General features: G+C 42.6%; 1 protein-coding gene across 4 annotated transcripts in view; it reads left to right on the top strand.

Annotated features, from left to right (window-relative positions):
- Positions 1-11,987: 11,987 nt before the first annotated feature.
- The window catches only part of SEC24A (SEC24 homolog A, COPII coat complex component), a 67,811-nt gene continuing 63,712 nt past the window's right edge, over positions 11,988-16,086 (top strand). For all 4 annotated transcript variants that reach the window (XM_013052488.2, XM_045075495.1, XM_045075496.1 and 1 more), the window contains exon 1: positions 11,988-12,116. In XM_013052488.2, the coding sequence (XP_012907942.1) occupies positions 12,020-12,116 (97 nt within the window). In that variant the 5' untranslated portion in view covers positions 11,988-12,019. The remainder of the gene's footprint in view (positions 12,117-16,086) is intronic.

The raw sequence follows: 16,086 nt of genomic DNA, 5'->3' as shown, positions 1-16,086 counted from the left end.
CACCTAGGCTGAGCGCGCTTGAGGGCTGGAGCCAAACTCGTCTCCCCATGCCGGTCAGGAAGGGCTTCAGAGGTCCGAGGGCCTAGGCAGAGAAGCAAACGCGAGTCTGTAGCTTGGGAAAATTATACATTACATCCGTTTTTAAAAATACATTTTTTAAAAATATATCTTTTAAAGTACACCTGTTTCTTGAATTCACAAGTAATTTTACAAAACGTAATTATGTGCCAGATAATAGGTTGGATGCTAGGTTTTGAGCTTTAAACAAGACTGTCCTGACTCTGCTGTTCTTTACTGGTGGATTAACGGTATCTTCCTTAAATGTGTTTAAATAAGAATATTTGAGTGCCTTGAATGGAAGTGTGAGGCTCTCATGATTGCTCACAAGCCTGGTTTTGAGGCCATAGGGACAGAAGAAGGAGCTGTTTGGGGTTAAAGAATGGGTTATTCAATAGAAGAAAATTCTATGACTTCCTCTGCTGGATCTCCCTCTTTTGGCTGCAGCCTCAGAAAATGCCTTAGCCCATGTGTCTTCCCTTCACATTTGCCATTTCTTCTGCTAGAACAAATTTTCTAAACCTCTCCTCTCTACCTCCCTATGTCATCTATACTCTTCAGGTCTCAGCACAGAGACCTCTCATCAAAATCTCCCTCCCAGGGGTGCCTGGGTGGCTCCTTCGATTAAGCTTCTCACCCTGTTTTCAGCTCAGGTCATAATCTCAGGGTTTGAGATCCAGCCCCAAGTATGGTTCCGTGTTTAGTGGTGAGTCTGCTTGAGATTCTCTCCCTCCTATTACCCCTCTACTCCTGCCCACCCCCAGGTCTCCCTCTCTCTCAAATAAATATATAAATAAATAAATAAAATTTTGTGTGATTTTATTTATGTATTTGACAGAGAAAGAAACCGCAAGAGCAGGAATATGAGCTGGGAGAGTAGGAGAGGGAAAACAACCTTCCCCATGAGCAGGGAGTATGATGTGGGGGGCTCAATCCTACGACCCTAGGATCATGAACCCAGTGGAAGGCAGACACTTAACAGCTGAGCCACCAGGAGCTCCTAATCAAATAAAATCTCAAAAATCAAAACAAAAAATAAAACAAAACTCCCTCCCAGGGGCACCTGGGTGGCTCAGTGGGTTGAGCTGCTGCCTTCGGCTTGGGTCATGATCTCAAGGTCCTGGGATCGAGTCCCACGTCGGGCTCTCTGCTCAGCGGGGAGCCTGCTTCCTTCTCTCTCTCTCTCTCCCTCTCTGCCTACTTGTGATCTCTCTGTCAAATAAATAAATAAAATCTTTAAAAAAAAAAAAAAACTCCCTCCCAATCTTGGTTTCCCCAGCAACTGTATAATTAGCCTATTACCATTCGAGTTACTTATAATTGTCCAAGTAAATATGTGATTGATTGTGTAGAGTCTCTCCCAATAGACATTCTGTATGCTTCCTAAGATTAGGAACCATATCTACCTTTTCCTCCCTTGAACCTGTTTTCAATGCTTGGCATATAATAGGTGCTCAATACATATGAGCAAGTGATCTATTCATAAATGAAGGACTCCTACGTACTTTTTAAAAAAAGGGTTTTATGGGTGCCTGGGTGGCTTATTGGGTTAAGCCTCTGCCTGGGGCTCTGGTCATGATCTCAGGGTCCTGGGATGGAGGCCCACATCGGGCTCTCTGCTCAGCGGGGAGCCTGCTTTCCCTTCTCTCTGCCTACTTGTGATTTCTCTTTTTCTGTCAAATAAATAAATAAAATCTTTTTTAAAAAGTAAAAAAACACAAGAGAGCAAGAGAACACAAGCAGGGTGTCCCAATGCAGGGCTCAATCCCAGGACCCTGGGATCATGACCTGTGCGGAAGGCAGTCACTTAACCGGCTGAGCCACCCAGGCATCCCTCCTAGGTACATTTTTGTCCTCAAGGGATTGAAGAATTTCCCTAAAGTCCATTGATCTAAGTTAGAGGAACTTGTTTTTCCAGTCTAGGTTCCCCTCTACTCTCCTTTCCACTTACCTACTCTTGAATCCTGTTTGATTTCTTTAAAATTAATAAAAGGAAATCTCATTTAAAATGGAGTCAGGACGGGTGCCTGGCTGGCTCAGTCAGTGGAGGATGGGACTCTGTCTTGAGATCATGAGCTGGAGCCCAATGTTGGGTATAGAAATCACTTAAATAAATAAATCCTCAGGGCGCCTGGGTGGCTCAGTGGGTTAAAGCCTCTGCCTTCAGCTCAGGTCATGATCCCAGGGTCCTGGGATCAAGACCTGCATCTGGCTCTCTGCTCAGCAGGGAGCCTGCTTCCTCCTCTCTCTCTCTGCCTGATTTTCTGCCTACTTGTGATCTCTGTCTGTCAAATAAATGAATATAATCTCTTTAAAAAAATAAATAAAAATAAATCCTAACACACACACACACACACACACACATATTAAATAAATAAATCTTAATAAAATCTTAAAAAATAATCTTAATCTTAAAAATCTTTAAAAAATAAATTTTAATCACGTATACACACACACACACACACACACACACTGGAGTCAGGAACCAGAAATGGAAGCTCTTATACCCTGCCACTCTTCCTCCATTGCAGACCCTTCCATTGCATTCCCCATATGAAAAAAAACTATTTACCTCTGTAACAGGAGGAAAGGATTTCTTTGTCCAGCAACAGCCCAGCCAATGAGAGACTGTCACAATTGAGCCAATGAAAAGCCACTAAACTTAGAGCTCCCAGTTTATTCTGAGAGGTGTTTTGTTTATAACAAAGGCCTCTCAACTTAGCCAGTCCTCTGTAAAGAGTGGTCCTCTCCCATGTTCTCTAGACTTGCAAAGCCTTAGCCTGTGTGTCTGGAAATGCAGTTCTCTGCTATTTCAGAATAAACTTTTTTTTTTCCCAGTAAGATAACTGACAGTTTAATTTTTAAGGTTAACAGTTTTTTGTTTTGTTTTCTTTCAGTTATAGAGAGACAAAGAGAGCACGCAAGCCGGGGCAGGCAAAGGGAGAAGGAGAGAGAGAATTCCAAGCAGACTCCATGCTCAGGATGACACCCCCAACATGGGGCTCAATCCCATGACCCTGAAATCAGGACCCGAGCAGAAATCAAGAGTCTAATGCTCAACCCACTGAACCACCCAGGCGCCCCTTAAGGTTAACAGGTTTAACAAATGCTTCTAAGTAGTTAAAGGACTAGTTCACTGGATTCCTCAAAATTATAGCTCTTATCTTGATAGCCTTTCTTTCCTGATATTGCTGGCATTTTATTCAGCCTTAAAAAATCTAAACTCCTGGCTTCAGCAAGAAGTTGTAAAATATCTAGGAATGCAGAGTTGTGACAATAGGCAAAACATAGTGTCTTTACTCAAGGACCTCCCAGTTTGGCAGGAAAATGAGTTAAGTCACACCTGACTTTCAAAAAAGATGAGGGGAGAGAGGATAATGTAGAAAATGGTGATGGTGATGAGGGAGTGAAGAAGCCAGTGATGCCAGTGTTTGAGACATTCTTTTTTTTTTTTAAGATTTTATTTATTTATTTGACAAATAGATCACAAGTAGGCAGAGAGGCAGGCAGAGAGAGAGGATGAAGCAGCTCCCTGCTGAGCAGAGAGCCAGATGCGGGGCTCTATCCCAGGACCCTGGGATCATGACCTGAGCCGAAGGCAGAGGCTTTAACCCACTGAGCCACCCAGGCGCCCCTGTTTGAGATAGTCTTAAAGGCTACATAACATATTTCTCCCCATTCTTTTTGATGATTGTTGTTATAAAAGTAATACATATTAATTATAAAAAGTTTGGGGTGCCTCGGTGGCTCAGTCAGTTAAGAGGCTGCCTTTGGCTCAGGTCATGAACCCAGAGTCCTGGGATTAAGCCCCGGGTCGGGCTCCCTGCTCAGTGGAGAATCTACCTTTTCCTCTTCCTCTATCTGCTGCTCTGCCTACGTCTGCCCTCTATCTCTCTGTCAAAAAAAAAAAGAAAGGAAAAGAAAAGAAAACGTTTAGAAAACCCAGAAAAATACCTCCTGGAAACAAAAATCACCCCCAGTCTCACCTCACAGATTAAACCATTCTTATTAGATTATAATCATACTATACACAGTTTTATAAAACATTTAAAATTTAAAACATTTATTATAGACACTTTACCATGTAATTAATGATTCTAAATTCTGAATTTTAACGGATACATTTTTAATAGAATATAAAAGATAAGAGCACAACTTCTAGCCACAGACTATGCTTCTAACAAAACTAGCCACCTAGAGTGCCCGTGTAGGTAAAATGGGGATTAATATCCAGAAGATTCAGAAGGGATGATATAAGAGAAAATAACATACAAAAAGGGGGAGAGATGGAAAAAGCACCAGGCAGGTATTATGATTTGACTGGGTAGATTTGGGCTGGACTATCATAGGCTCCCATATTATAGAGCCTCTTGAGGGTTTTGAATAGAGCAGAAACGTGTTCAGTGTTGTTTTTGAAAGTTTGCTCTAGGGGAGTCTGGGTGGCTCAGTCGTTAAGCATCTGCCTTGGGCTCAGGTCATGATCCCAGCGTCCTGGATTCAAGCCCCACATAGAGCCCAGCATTGAGCTCCCTGCTTGGTGGGGAGTCTGCTTCTCCCTCTCCCACTTCCCCTGCTTGTGTTCCCTCTCTCACCGTCTCTCTGCCAAATAAATAAATAAATAAATAATCTTTTAAGGAAGAAAGAAAGTTAGTTTGCTCTAGCAGCAACTAGTGTGGGTTGTATTGGAACAGCTTGACTGAAAACAGAGCTCAGGAATGAGGTTGGTCCAATCATGCAGGTAAGTGGTAACACAGGCCTAGGTTGGGTCTGCGAGAACAAAGAAATATGGAGTTGTGTGTGAGAATCTATAAATCCTTGAACAAACCTGTAAGATGTCATGATTGATAGCATATTATTAGCTAAAATAAAAGAGTTTTTCAAAGTCCAGAATTTTAACTTGGATTACTTAAATTCCCACAATAGCAACCTCACTGCAGATTACTGGTATCCCTGGCCTAGTTTAATGCAACAACTCCATTCTTCTCCCTGCAGTCAATAATCATCACAGCTGTTGGATTTTTTTAAAGTAAGCTTTAGGCCCAATGTGGTGTTTAAAGTCATGACCCCAAGAACAAGATTTACATGCTCCACCCACTAAGACGGCCAGGCACCCCAGATTTTTTTCTTTTTAGTTTCTTTGAAGATTTTATTTATTTATTTGAGAGGGAGTGAGTGAGGGAGAGAGAGAGAGAGAGCAAAAGTGCGCACAAGTTAGGGAAGAGGCAGAGGAAGGGAGAAGCAGACTCCCTGCTCAACGGAATCAGGAGCTGAGCCAAAGGCAGATGATCAACCAGCTGAGCCACCTAGGTGCCTTCCTTACTGATTTAAAAAAAAAAAAAAAGGAATTCAGGGATGCCTGGGTGGCTCAGATGGTTAAGCATCTTGTGGGCGCCTGGGTGGCTCAGTGGTTTAAGCCGCTGTCTTTGGCTCAGGTCATGATCTCAGGGTCCTGGGATCGAGTCCCGCATCGGGCTCTCTGCTCAGCAGGGAGCCTGCTTCCCTCTCTCTCTGCCTGCCTCTCCATCTACTTGTGATTTCTCTCTGTCAAATAAATAAATAAAATCTTTAAAAAAAAAAAAAAGCATCTTGTGGCTCAGGTTATGATCTCCAGGTCCTGGCATGGAGCCTCAGGTCAGTTTCCTAGCTCAGTTTCCTGGCTCATCAGGGAGTCTGCTTCTCCCTTTCCCTCTGCCTCTCCCCCTACTTGTGCTCTCTCTTTCTCCGCCTCTGTCTCTGTATCTCTCTCCAATGAATAACTAAAATCTTTTTAAGAAATAAAATAAAATTGCATTCATCTTAAAGCACGACTTGGATCAAATTACTCCCCTCTTTATAACTCTTCAACTGCTTCCCAAGGCCTATAAACTTCTTACAATGCCTTACAAGAGGTATTGCTCTGCCTTATCTACTTCTCCAATCTTACCTCTTGCCATTTCTGCCTTGCTCACCATAGCAAGCTCATTCCTGCCTCTGCATTTTGTAGGTGGTGTTGCCTTTGACCAGAGCCTTTCTTCTTTCCATTTTTTCTCTTTGTATAGCTACCTCTCTCATCCTTTGGATCACACCTTAAATGTCACCTCTTGTCCTGACCATCCTAACCAAACCAGATTCCTACTTGTTACTTGTTGTCTCAGTACCAATACTTCAATACCACTGACAAAAATTTAAATTTAAAAATAATGTATTTATGGGCGCCTGGGTGGCTCAGTGGGTTAAAGCCTCTGTCTTTGGCTCAGGTCATGATCCTGGGGTCCTGGGATGGAGCCTGGCATCAGGCTCTCTGCTCAGCGGGGAGCCTGCTTCCCCTTCTCTCTCTGCCTGCTGCTCTGCCTATTTGTGACTTCTCTCTGTCAAATAAATATATAAAATCTTTAAATAAAATAAACAAAAATCTTTTTAAAAAAGAACCTGAAAGAATGAAAGACAACATAATTTAGAAATAAGTACTAGTAATGTGGTTTAGACTATACTTGAAATATGAACTCGAAGTAGTGAATTGTTGAGGGGCAAAATAGTCAGAAGAATGGAAACGATGACACTTTAAATTCATTCACTTGAAAACATTTAGTGAACACCTGTTAAAGGTGAGGCCCTAAGCCAAGTGCCGAGAATATAGATGTGAGAAGGACACATCCTTGGTTTCTACTATCTGAGGATCTAAAAACAAGACACATATGAAATTTTAAAAATTACCTTATGGGGTGCCTGGGTGGCTCAGTGGGTTAAGCCTCTGCCTTCGGGCCCAGGTCATAATCCCAGGGTCCTGGGATTGAGCCCCGCATGGGGCTCTCTGCTTGTTAGGGACCCTGCTTCCCCCTCTCTCTCTGCCTGCCTCTCTGTCTACTTGTGAGCTCTATCTGTCAAATAAGTAAATAAAATCTTTAAAAAAAAAATCACCTTAGAATGGGGAGGATATGTATAGAATTTTATTCCAGGAAGAAAGGTAAACATAGCCTCAAGCATTTAACAATGAGAAGTGTTATGGGAAAAAAAAAACCCACAATAAGCAAGATAAGAGGGTTAGAATGAGCAGAGAGGGTATGCTATTGTAGGGGTATTTAGAGAAGGGGTAAACAATAAGTTATTGTGAATAAAGCCTGAAGTGGTGAGAGATTGAGCCACAGGTATATCTTTCAGAAGAGCATCGTGGGTTAAGAAGTTAAGTGTAGGGGCGCCTGCTGTGGCTAAGTGGGTTAAAGCCTCTGCCTTCAGCTCAGGTCACGATCCCAGAGTCCTGGTGATGAGGGAGCTGGAGGCTGGCTGAGGACAAAGCAAAAGCTGGTTTACAAATGTCCTAAATTTCACTAACAAAGACGATTGATAGCAGGATTGTGACACCCCACCAAAAAGTCTCCCAACGATCTTAATGTTAATGGATGGTCTAAAGACAACATTGATCCAGCAGCAAGGGCAAGGCCTCTGGCAGGCTTGGAACATCCTGGCACCTTGTAGGCCCTCTTTAGCATATGAAAACTCCACTGAAACCTCCCTTCCCCTCACCTTCCCCCAAAAGCAGGGTACATAACCTGCCATCCCTCACAACCCGGGGCAGCAGCTCTTCCTGCCCACGGGTCCTGTCCCCGTGCTTTAATAAACCACCATTTTGCACCAAAGATGTCTCAAGAATTCTTTCTTGGTCATCGGCTCCGGACCTCAGCCCACCAAACCTCACCTAGGTTCTAGAACTTCATCACTGGGATTGAGCCCCGCATCAGGCTCTCTGCTCAGCAGGGAGCCTACTTCCTCCCTCTCTCTCTGCCTGCCTCTCTGCCTACTTGTGATCTCTGTCAAATAAAAAAAAGAAAAAAAAGAAGTTAAGTGTAAAAGGCAGGCTTGTGGTTGGGTAGGTGGAGAAACAGCAAGTATGTGTATAGTGGAGTGAGTGAGAGAGTGTGGAAGATGAAGACAGAGAGGTATCAGGGCCAGGACATGTGGGACTTAGAAGGTTGAGTGGGGATTTGGGTTTTACTCTGTGCAAGATGAGAAAAGCCATGCAGAGAAACTTGATGGAACAGACAAGGGGAGCAATTATAGGTGTTGGGGTAAAGGAAAAGACAGAATAAAGACAGAATCAGTATTTAGGAGCTCAGTTAAACATGTAAGATGGATTGGAGAGAGGCAAACCAGAAAGGCTATCCCTGGAGCTCCCGTGCAAAATAATGAAAATTAACCAGTGGGTGGTGAGAATGGCAAGAACCTACATAAAGATGCAAAGTTTTCAAAGAGAACGATGCGATTTACTGGCTTGGTGTGAGATGAGTGCTCTTGCGGTGTAGCTTCTGAGCTACTGACTTTAGATACAAACAGATGTCCTGCCAGAGGCAAATGAGGCCAAGGGAACTGTTCTTAAAATGGAGTCACAAGAATTTCAGAACCTGTTGTTTGTAACTGAAACCTTTTTTTTGTTTGTTTCTTTGTTTGAAATAGGACACATATTTAAATAATTAAAGGACCTAAATTAACTCCCCCTATTCTGAAAAGTAAACAGAATTGTTCCCATTTATCAGCTGACAATTCAACCTGAGGAACAGGCAGGCAAAGGGGCCCTCCTGTATGAGCCTGGGTTCACTTCTGCATGTCAGCGAATTTTGTTTTATTTTATTTTTAAAAAATATTTTATTTATTTATTTGACAGAGACCACAGGTAGGCAGAGAAGCAGGCAGAGAGATGGGGAAGCAGGCTCCCCGCTGAGCAGAGAGCCCGATGTGGGACTCAATCCCAGGAACCTGAGATCATGACCTGAGCCGAAGGCAGAGGCTTTAACCTACTGAGCCACCCAGGTGCCCCTGTCAGCGAATTTTATTAGGAATGCTTGTCTACCTCTTTGGTTTAAAATAAATAATCACATTTAATGGAATATTCTTTGTATAGTGCTGAGACTCTGAAGTATCACCTAGTTTTTTTGTTTGTTTATCATCTTTAGTAGGATTGAAGGCTTTGAAAATAATGCGTGGAAAATCTGATACATATACATATGAAGGGTGTATCTGTGGCATAAGGTCCTGCTGTTCTGGAAAACAAGGATAAAAAGGTAGAATATATTACTGGCATCAGTTTAGAAAAATGTATGGTACTGTAGGATAGATTCATATAGTTAAGTAAAAAAAAAATCAATACCCTTAATAACTCATAATAGCACTAATAATTTTTCCTTGATATTTATATAGTCACACTTTAAGAAGTCAGAGAAGGGTTTGACAATGTATGGATGACATTTAAAAAGAAAAATACTGTTGGGGCGCTTGGGAGGCTCAGTCATTAGGCGTCCGCTTTTGGCTCTGGTAGTGATCCTGGAGTCCTGAGATTGATCCCCACATTGAGCCCCATATTAGGCTCCCTTCTCTGGGGGGGGCCTGCTTCTCCCTCTCCCACTCCCCCTGCTTGTGTTCCCTCTCTCACTGTGTCTCTCTCCGTCAAATAAATAAAATATTTTTAAAAAGGAAAAAAAATTACCTTTTTAACTATGTTGCCTCACCTCAATTCCTTAAACTTAACTTCCTATTGTCCCTGAGAGTGGGCAGATGACAAATGCTGCTTTTCTCCTCGGTATTTTATTTTTTTATTGTAAATTTAGCTTTTTATTTTTTATTAAAATTATTTTTATTAACATATAATGTATTATTTACCCCAGGGGTATAGGTCTGTGAATCATCAGGCTTTACATATTTCACAGCACTCACCGTAGCCCATATCCTCCCCAATATCCATAACCCAACCCACCCTAGTCCTACCCCCACTCCCCCCAGCATCTCCTAAGTATTTTAAAACTATCACTTAGCCATAGTTTTTGGGGGGAATAAAAACAACACAAGGAAGGGGGACAAATTTTAGAAAAAGGAGTATTTACTTACTAGCATATTATGTTTTTTTTTTTTTTAACCAACCGTGGTTGGTTTATTTAGCCAGCCATTGGTTTGTTTAACCAACCATGATTTATGTTTCAAAATGTCTAATCTTTTAGGTGTTTTTTTTTCCCCTCTGAGCACACAGATATTGCTTAAACAGAATAAAGTCCAAAGAAAGTTTGATTTAACCAAATGAAACTCCGGTGCCAAAGTCAATAAACCAATTAAGGAGTTGCATTAAAAAAGAAAAAAAATTAAACTACTGCAAGTTTGAGACCAGGTCTAAGCATTTGTCTCTTTGAAGAATGACGGTGACTTTCTCTCTGACCTCAGGAAGGTATAGTCTCTCTGAGTTCCGTTTTCTTTTTAAAACATTGAGAGGCTTGTGTTGCTCATATTTTTGATTAATCTTGAGATATATGATTTGGGATTTTGTTATAGGGAAACAGTTTGACTAAAAGTATCATCTTCATTCTAAAGAAACCTTCATACTTGCATCTTGTGCAAAGGAGTTTAATTGTTTAACTCCACACAAGACAAATACATTTTTAGTAAGGTTCTGAGGCAAATGATAGAAACAGGATTAGGAGAAAATTTAACCCTTAATTATTTGAATTCTTACTGTTTGCTTTTCAGGTCTGACACAATGGTTTAGCTCTTGCTCTAATGATTATATACCATAACATTATACAATATAAATACAGTATTTCATAGCAGGCATTTACAAAATCCTTGGCGTGACTTTTTTTTTTTTTAAGGTTTATTTATTTATTGGAGAGAACCCAAGTAGGGAGGAGGGGCAGAGGAAGAGGGAGAAGCAGACTCCCCCCTGAGCAAGGAACCCAATGCAGAACTCCATACCAGGACCCTGGGATCATGACTTGAGCTGAAGGCGCTCAACCAACTGAGCCATCCAGGCGCCCTTGGTAGGATACTTTAATCAACAGAACAAATCTGTAGATTAAAGAAGAGCTTTGTCATCAGCTCAGGGCAGGAAAAACCCAAGTAGAATGAAGGTAGGTAAAATGGTTAAGGAGACCATCAATTAACTGTATTATCCCACCTCCCTAAAAGTATATATAAAAAAATAAGTCTGTTTGCCCAGAAAGGAAGTTTGAATGTTCTCCCTTACTGTAACCTCTTAGAAGAGGAACTAAAACTGCCATTTAAACCTGCTGCTCAATGTGATGATGTTAATGAACTTTCGCGTGACTATGCTATGAATCAGCGAGTTTCAAAATTAAAATTAGTTGAGTCGTCCAGTGAAAACAGAGTTGCTCCTCGATTTGATTACTTTTAACACACGTACATAATTACCCCCCCTTAAAACAAGCAAACAACCCCCCCAAAAAAACCCTTATAATTTACACTTGGAATATAATGAAATGTGAAATGAAATACTGCGACTAATATTCATCAGTTCAGCTACCAGAGGCATAGTTTTAAGAGAGGACGATGACGTCTGTCGTCTCAGGTTATCTTCACAAACGCCGAGAGAGGAACTGTCAGTCCCACCCCTCGAAAGTGGCTCCCGAAGCCCGGCCTGCCCTCAGATTCTAGCCCTGCCCGCGAGATGACGTTCACTACGGCGGGGATTTCCGTAGCAGTGACACACGCCACTTCCGGCCGGCGGTGCGACTCAGTGACGTGGCAGGCGAGGTCGAGCACGGTCCTTCGGGCAGGGACACCCGGAGCTATCGGGCGGTCTGGGAAGCCCTGAGAGGAAAAAAGAGCGCACCGACCGCAGCAGCGACTTCGACCGAGCCCGGAGCCGGAAGTGCCACGTGTCTCGATTGCGCCTGCGCGGTCAGCGGCTGACAGGCACTTCCGGCTGGGGCCTCTCTCCTCTTTCGGTAGGCTGCCGCCTTCCAGCCCGGAGTTCTCGGCCCCACCTGTCCGACTCCCTGGCGTCAGCTCCCAGGCCAACCCGTGGCCGCTCGCGGGCTGGGAAGAATGCAGCGCCATGCCTAGGGCATGATGCGCCACCCTCTCTCCTCGCCTCAGTCCTGAGTTGGTGGTTCCTTCCCTCCGCTTCCAGCAGTCGTCTTTCAGCTCTTAGTTTGGCGCTGTCGCAGACCCCGACCATCCCCTGCCAACCCCGACGCGCACTGTCGTCATGTCCCAGCCGGGGATACCGGCCTCCGGCGGCGCCCCAACCGGCCTCCAGGCCCAGAACGGGGCCGCCTCGGCGTCGGGGTCTCTCTACAGCAACGGTAAGTACTGCCCCGGGGGGGCGGGCGGCTGGCGCGGCCTGGGCTCTAGCTGACCTTTGGTTACTGCCGCTGCCTATGGCGACAGAAGAGGGTGACCTCCCGGCCAGGCAAATGAGCGGGTGGTGGTGGGCGCCTGGGCGAAGGAGACCGCCGTGAATATCCAGCCGCAATCCCAGACTCGTCTTAAGTTGTTTCATATTTATTTATTCATGCGTTCAGTGAACAATTAATGAGTGCTTGCTGAATACTACACGCTGGGAATACGTGGGTGAAAGATACAGATTCGGTGCATACCTCAGTACTCGCATGCAAGACTCATAGTGCCTGTTCATGTGCTTTCCCCTTCCTTGCCACTTCACCCTGTCTTCCAAGACAGCACAGCTCCGGGACTGATTCATTTATTTCAGTTCCACAGGGCCTGCGGTGGGGTGGGGGTGGGGGGGCGTCTGAATTTATGGAGGTAAATGAATGTGCTTTTGGCAGGCCCCTTTAAGGCCTGCTCGTGTCTTCCAGAACCATAGGCGAATGTACTTAGGCCACTTGTTAAGTTTTTCAGCTTTGGAAGAACCAAATAATAGGGGATGATCTCCTGTTTGATTTCCAGAGGTCTTTACTCACTTGGAAAAGTGGTCGGAAACACCTCTGAACCTCTCTCGAGAGTGTACATGTGGCACTGCACTTTCTTAGTTGGTGTTAGAGTTAGTTTTATGCCTCTTCTAGGACTCTTTAAATTGTCTTACATGGTGATTGGGTAAACTTACTATAATTGTTATATTAGAGAAAGAAAGATTTTTTGCCAAAATCTTTCCAAGTTACTGATTTACGAATAAATCTTTGGCTCATCATAACAAAACTAGTAGAATAAAACTAATATACTTAAAATGCCCATTGTAATCTAAGATTTTTGAGAAGTTCAGGAAAATAGCCAGTGACTAAAATACCCAATTTACATTGTGTTTAGAGAAGACTAGTGTTTCTTTACAAAGAAGGCTCTAAAAGACTTTTAAAAATGTCTTGAGTAGGCAGGTATGTAGGCAGAAGCAAGAATAAGTGTAAGCACTGTAATGGTATTAAGTTGAATGAATTGTTCCTTCTCATACTTGTGGTAACAGATTAAGTAAACTGCGTTTGATTCTAGGCTATTTAGTAACATTTACACTGAGGATGAAATCATTTTAAGACTTTCACTTTGAGGCAGAAAAACTGAATATGTCATATGATTGCAGACAACCTCTCTTCCTGTCCTTCCTGCTGCTTTCTTGCAGTGTATTCAATAAACTTCTATATCCTTAAAAAAAAAAAAAGTCATATGGCTACGGCTTTTTCTTATAATCTATAAAGTGCAGTTTTACATGAGCAAGTCCTGCAAATACGCTTGTCAGTTTATATTTAAGTGCATTGTGATAATTTTGGTGTTATACTGAAGGAAGTTAGCCACTGCAACATGTAGTATAAAAGATTTTGTCACCTCTGTTGGCTTAACTCTGTCCAACAGACATTTGTTGCACACTTTCTAAGTTCTGTCCTTGGGAATGTAAAAGAAAACAAGAAAACAGTCCCTGTGCACACATTGCCCAGGGCCAATTGAGAATTCACTTAGAAAAGGAAATCCTTAGACTACAAATAGCATTTTGAAGGTATAATTTTGAAAGTCTTTATTATCCCCATTTCTAAAGTTTTTGTAGAATTATTTTCAGTAAAATGGCTAATGGTGTGTGCTGGGTTTCTTTGTTGTTCATCCTGCTAATAATAAAGACAGTAGGGATGCAGTGAACAATTGGAGAGGGTATTTCTCTAGAAGGTGGAAGAAAGAGTTCAGTGTTGAAATCTGATTTTATTGGTTAACTCTTTTAGGGCAGTTATTGGTCCTAAAGTATCTTTTGAATACTCGTACTGTAAATTTAAAAATATATATATTTTATTTATTTGTTTGACAGAGAGAGAGGGAACACAAGCAGGGGGAGTTGGAGAGGGAGAAGCAAGCACCCTGCCAAGCAAGGAGCCTGACACAGGGGCTGTATCTCAGGACCTGGCATCATGACCTGAGCTGAAGGCAGGCACTTAATGACTGGGCCACCTAGGCTCCCCTGAATACTCATACTGTAGATTTAATGTAGCTTTTTATTTTTTTAAAAGATTTATTTATTGGGGCACCTGGGTGGCTCAGTGGGTTAAGCCTCAGTGGGTTAAGCCTCAATGGTCATGATCTCGGGGTCCTGGGATCGAGCCCTGCATCGGGCTCTCTGCTCAGCAGTGAGCCTATTTCCACTGCCTGCCTCTCTTCCTACTTGTGATCTCTCTCTCTGTCAAATAAATAAATAAAATCTTTAAAAAAAAGATTTTTTTGTTTGTTTTTAGGGAGGAAGAGAGAGAGAGAGGGTGTGCAAGCCTGAGTGCACCTGAGGGCGAGCCAGGGGAAGGGCAGAGGAAGAGGGGTAGAATCTTCAGCAGACTCTCTGGTGAGCACAGACTACCAGGAGGGGCTCCATCTCACGACCCTGAGATCATGATCAGAGCTGAAATCAAGAGTCAGATGCCTAACTGACTGAGACACCCAGGCACCTGTTAATGTAGCTTTTTAAAAATTACAGTTGATACATAATGTTAAATTAATTTTGGTTATGTAGCATTACTGATTGGACTTTTCTATGTGCTGTGCTTATTTTTACTACAAGTGTAGCTACCATCTGTCACCATACAATCCTATTACAAATACAATTGACTATATTTCCTAGGCTGCATCTCTCATCCCCATGACTTACTCATTGCATAGCTGGAAGTTTGTACCTCCCAATGTAGCTTTTTTATTTTTTTTTTTATTTTTTATTTTTTTAAAGATTTTATTTTTTTTTTTTTTTTTTTTTTTTTTTTTTTTAAAGATTTTATTTATTTATTTGACAGAGAGAAATCACAAGCAGACGGAGAGGCAGGTAGAGAGAGAGGAAGGGAAGCAGGCTCCCTGCTGAGCAGAGAGCCCGATGCGGGACTCGATCCCAGGACCCTGAGATCATGACCCGAGCCGAAGGCAGCGGCTTAACCCACTGAGCCACCCAGGCGCCCTAAAGATTTTATTTATTTATTTGACAGACAGAGATCACAAGTAGGCAGAGAGGCAGGCAGAGAGAGAGGAGGAAGCAGGCTCCCCGCAGAGCAGAGAGCCCGATGCGGGGCTTGATCCCACGACCCTGGGACCATGACCCGAGCTGAAGGCAGAGGCTTAACCCACTGAGCCACCCAGGCGCCCCTGTAGCTTTTTTAAATTGCATATTACAGGGGCGCCTGGGTGGCTCAGTGGGTTAAGCCGCTGCCTTTAGCTCGGGTCATGATCTCGGGGTCCTGGGATCGAGTCCTGCATCGGGCTCTCTGCTCGGCAGGGAGCCTGCTTCCCTCTCTGTCTACTGTGATCTCTCTCTGTCAAATAAATAAATAAAATCTTAAAAAAAAAACTTAAAAAAAAATAAAAAAAATAAATTGCATATTACAGTTCAGTTGAATATTCAGATACTTTTTAGAAAATCAAAAGACTGAATAGTTACCTTTTCCATTTTTCTGTAACTTATTGTGGTATTTTATAGTGTCATTATATGTAATTCCTGACACACCAGGACATTTTTTTTCTGTGGTAGATTGTTACATTGCAATCTAAAGGTTGTCTAGACAAGTTTTTCTAAGTCTGTATAGATTTGTGTACACATAGTTTTTTTGCAAAAATTGACAATGAAACTGTAAGGCTATATAAACTGGCATATCTTCATCTCATTAATATGTAATAAGGCTAAAGGCAAATAATAACTCCCACTCTTTTTTGTTAAAGATTTAAAAAAAAATTTTTTTTAAGTGATCTCTGTACCTGTGTGGCTCAAACTCACAACCCCAAGTATGAATCCCATGCTTTACTGACTGAGATAGCCAGGTGCTCTTCATGACTCCCACTTTTTTTTCCTTTTTTTTTTTTTTAATTTGAGACAGA

The sequence above is a fragment of the Mustela putorius genome, unplaced genomic scaffold, assembly GCF_011764305.1.
Source record: "Mustela putorius furo isolate JIRA1106 unplaced genomic scaffold, ASM1176430v1.1 tig00000145_pilon_pilon_pilon, whole genome shotgun sequence".
Lineage (NCBI taxonomy): Eukaryota > Metazoa > Chordata > Mammalia > Carnivora > Mustelidae > Mustela > Mustela putorius.
Note: the sequence above shows the minus strand (reverse complement) of the source record. Positions and strands in the feature narration are given on the sequence as shown.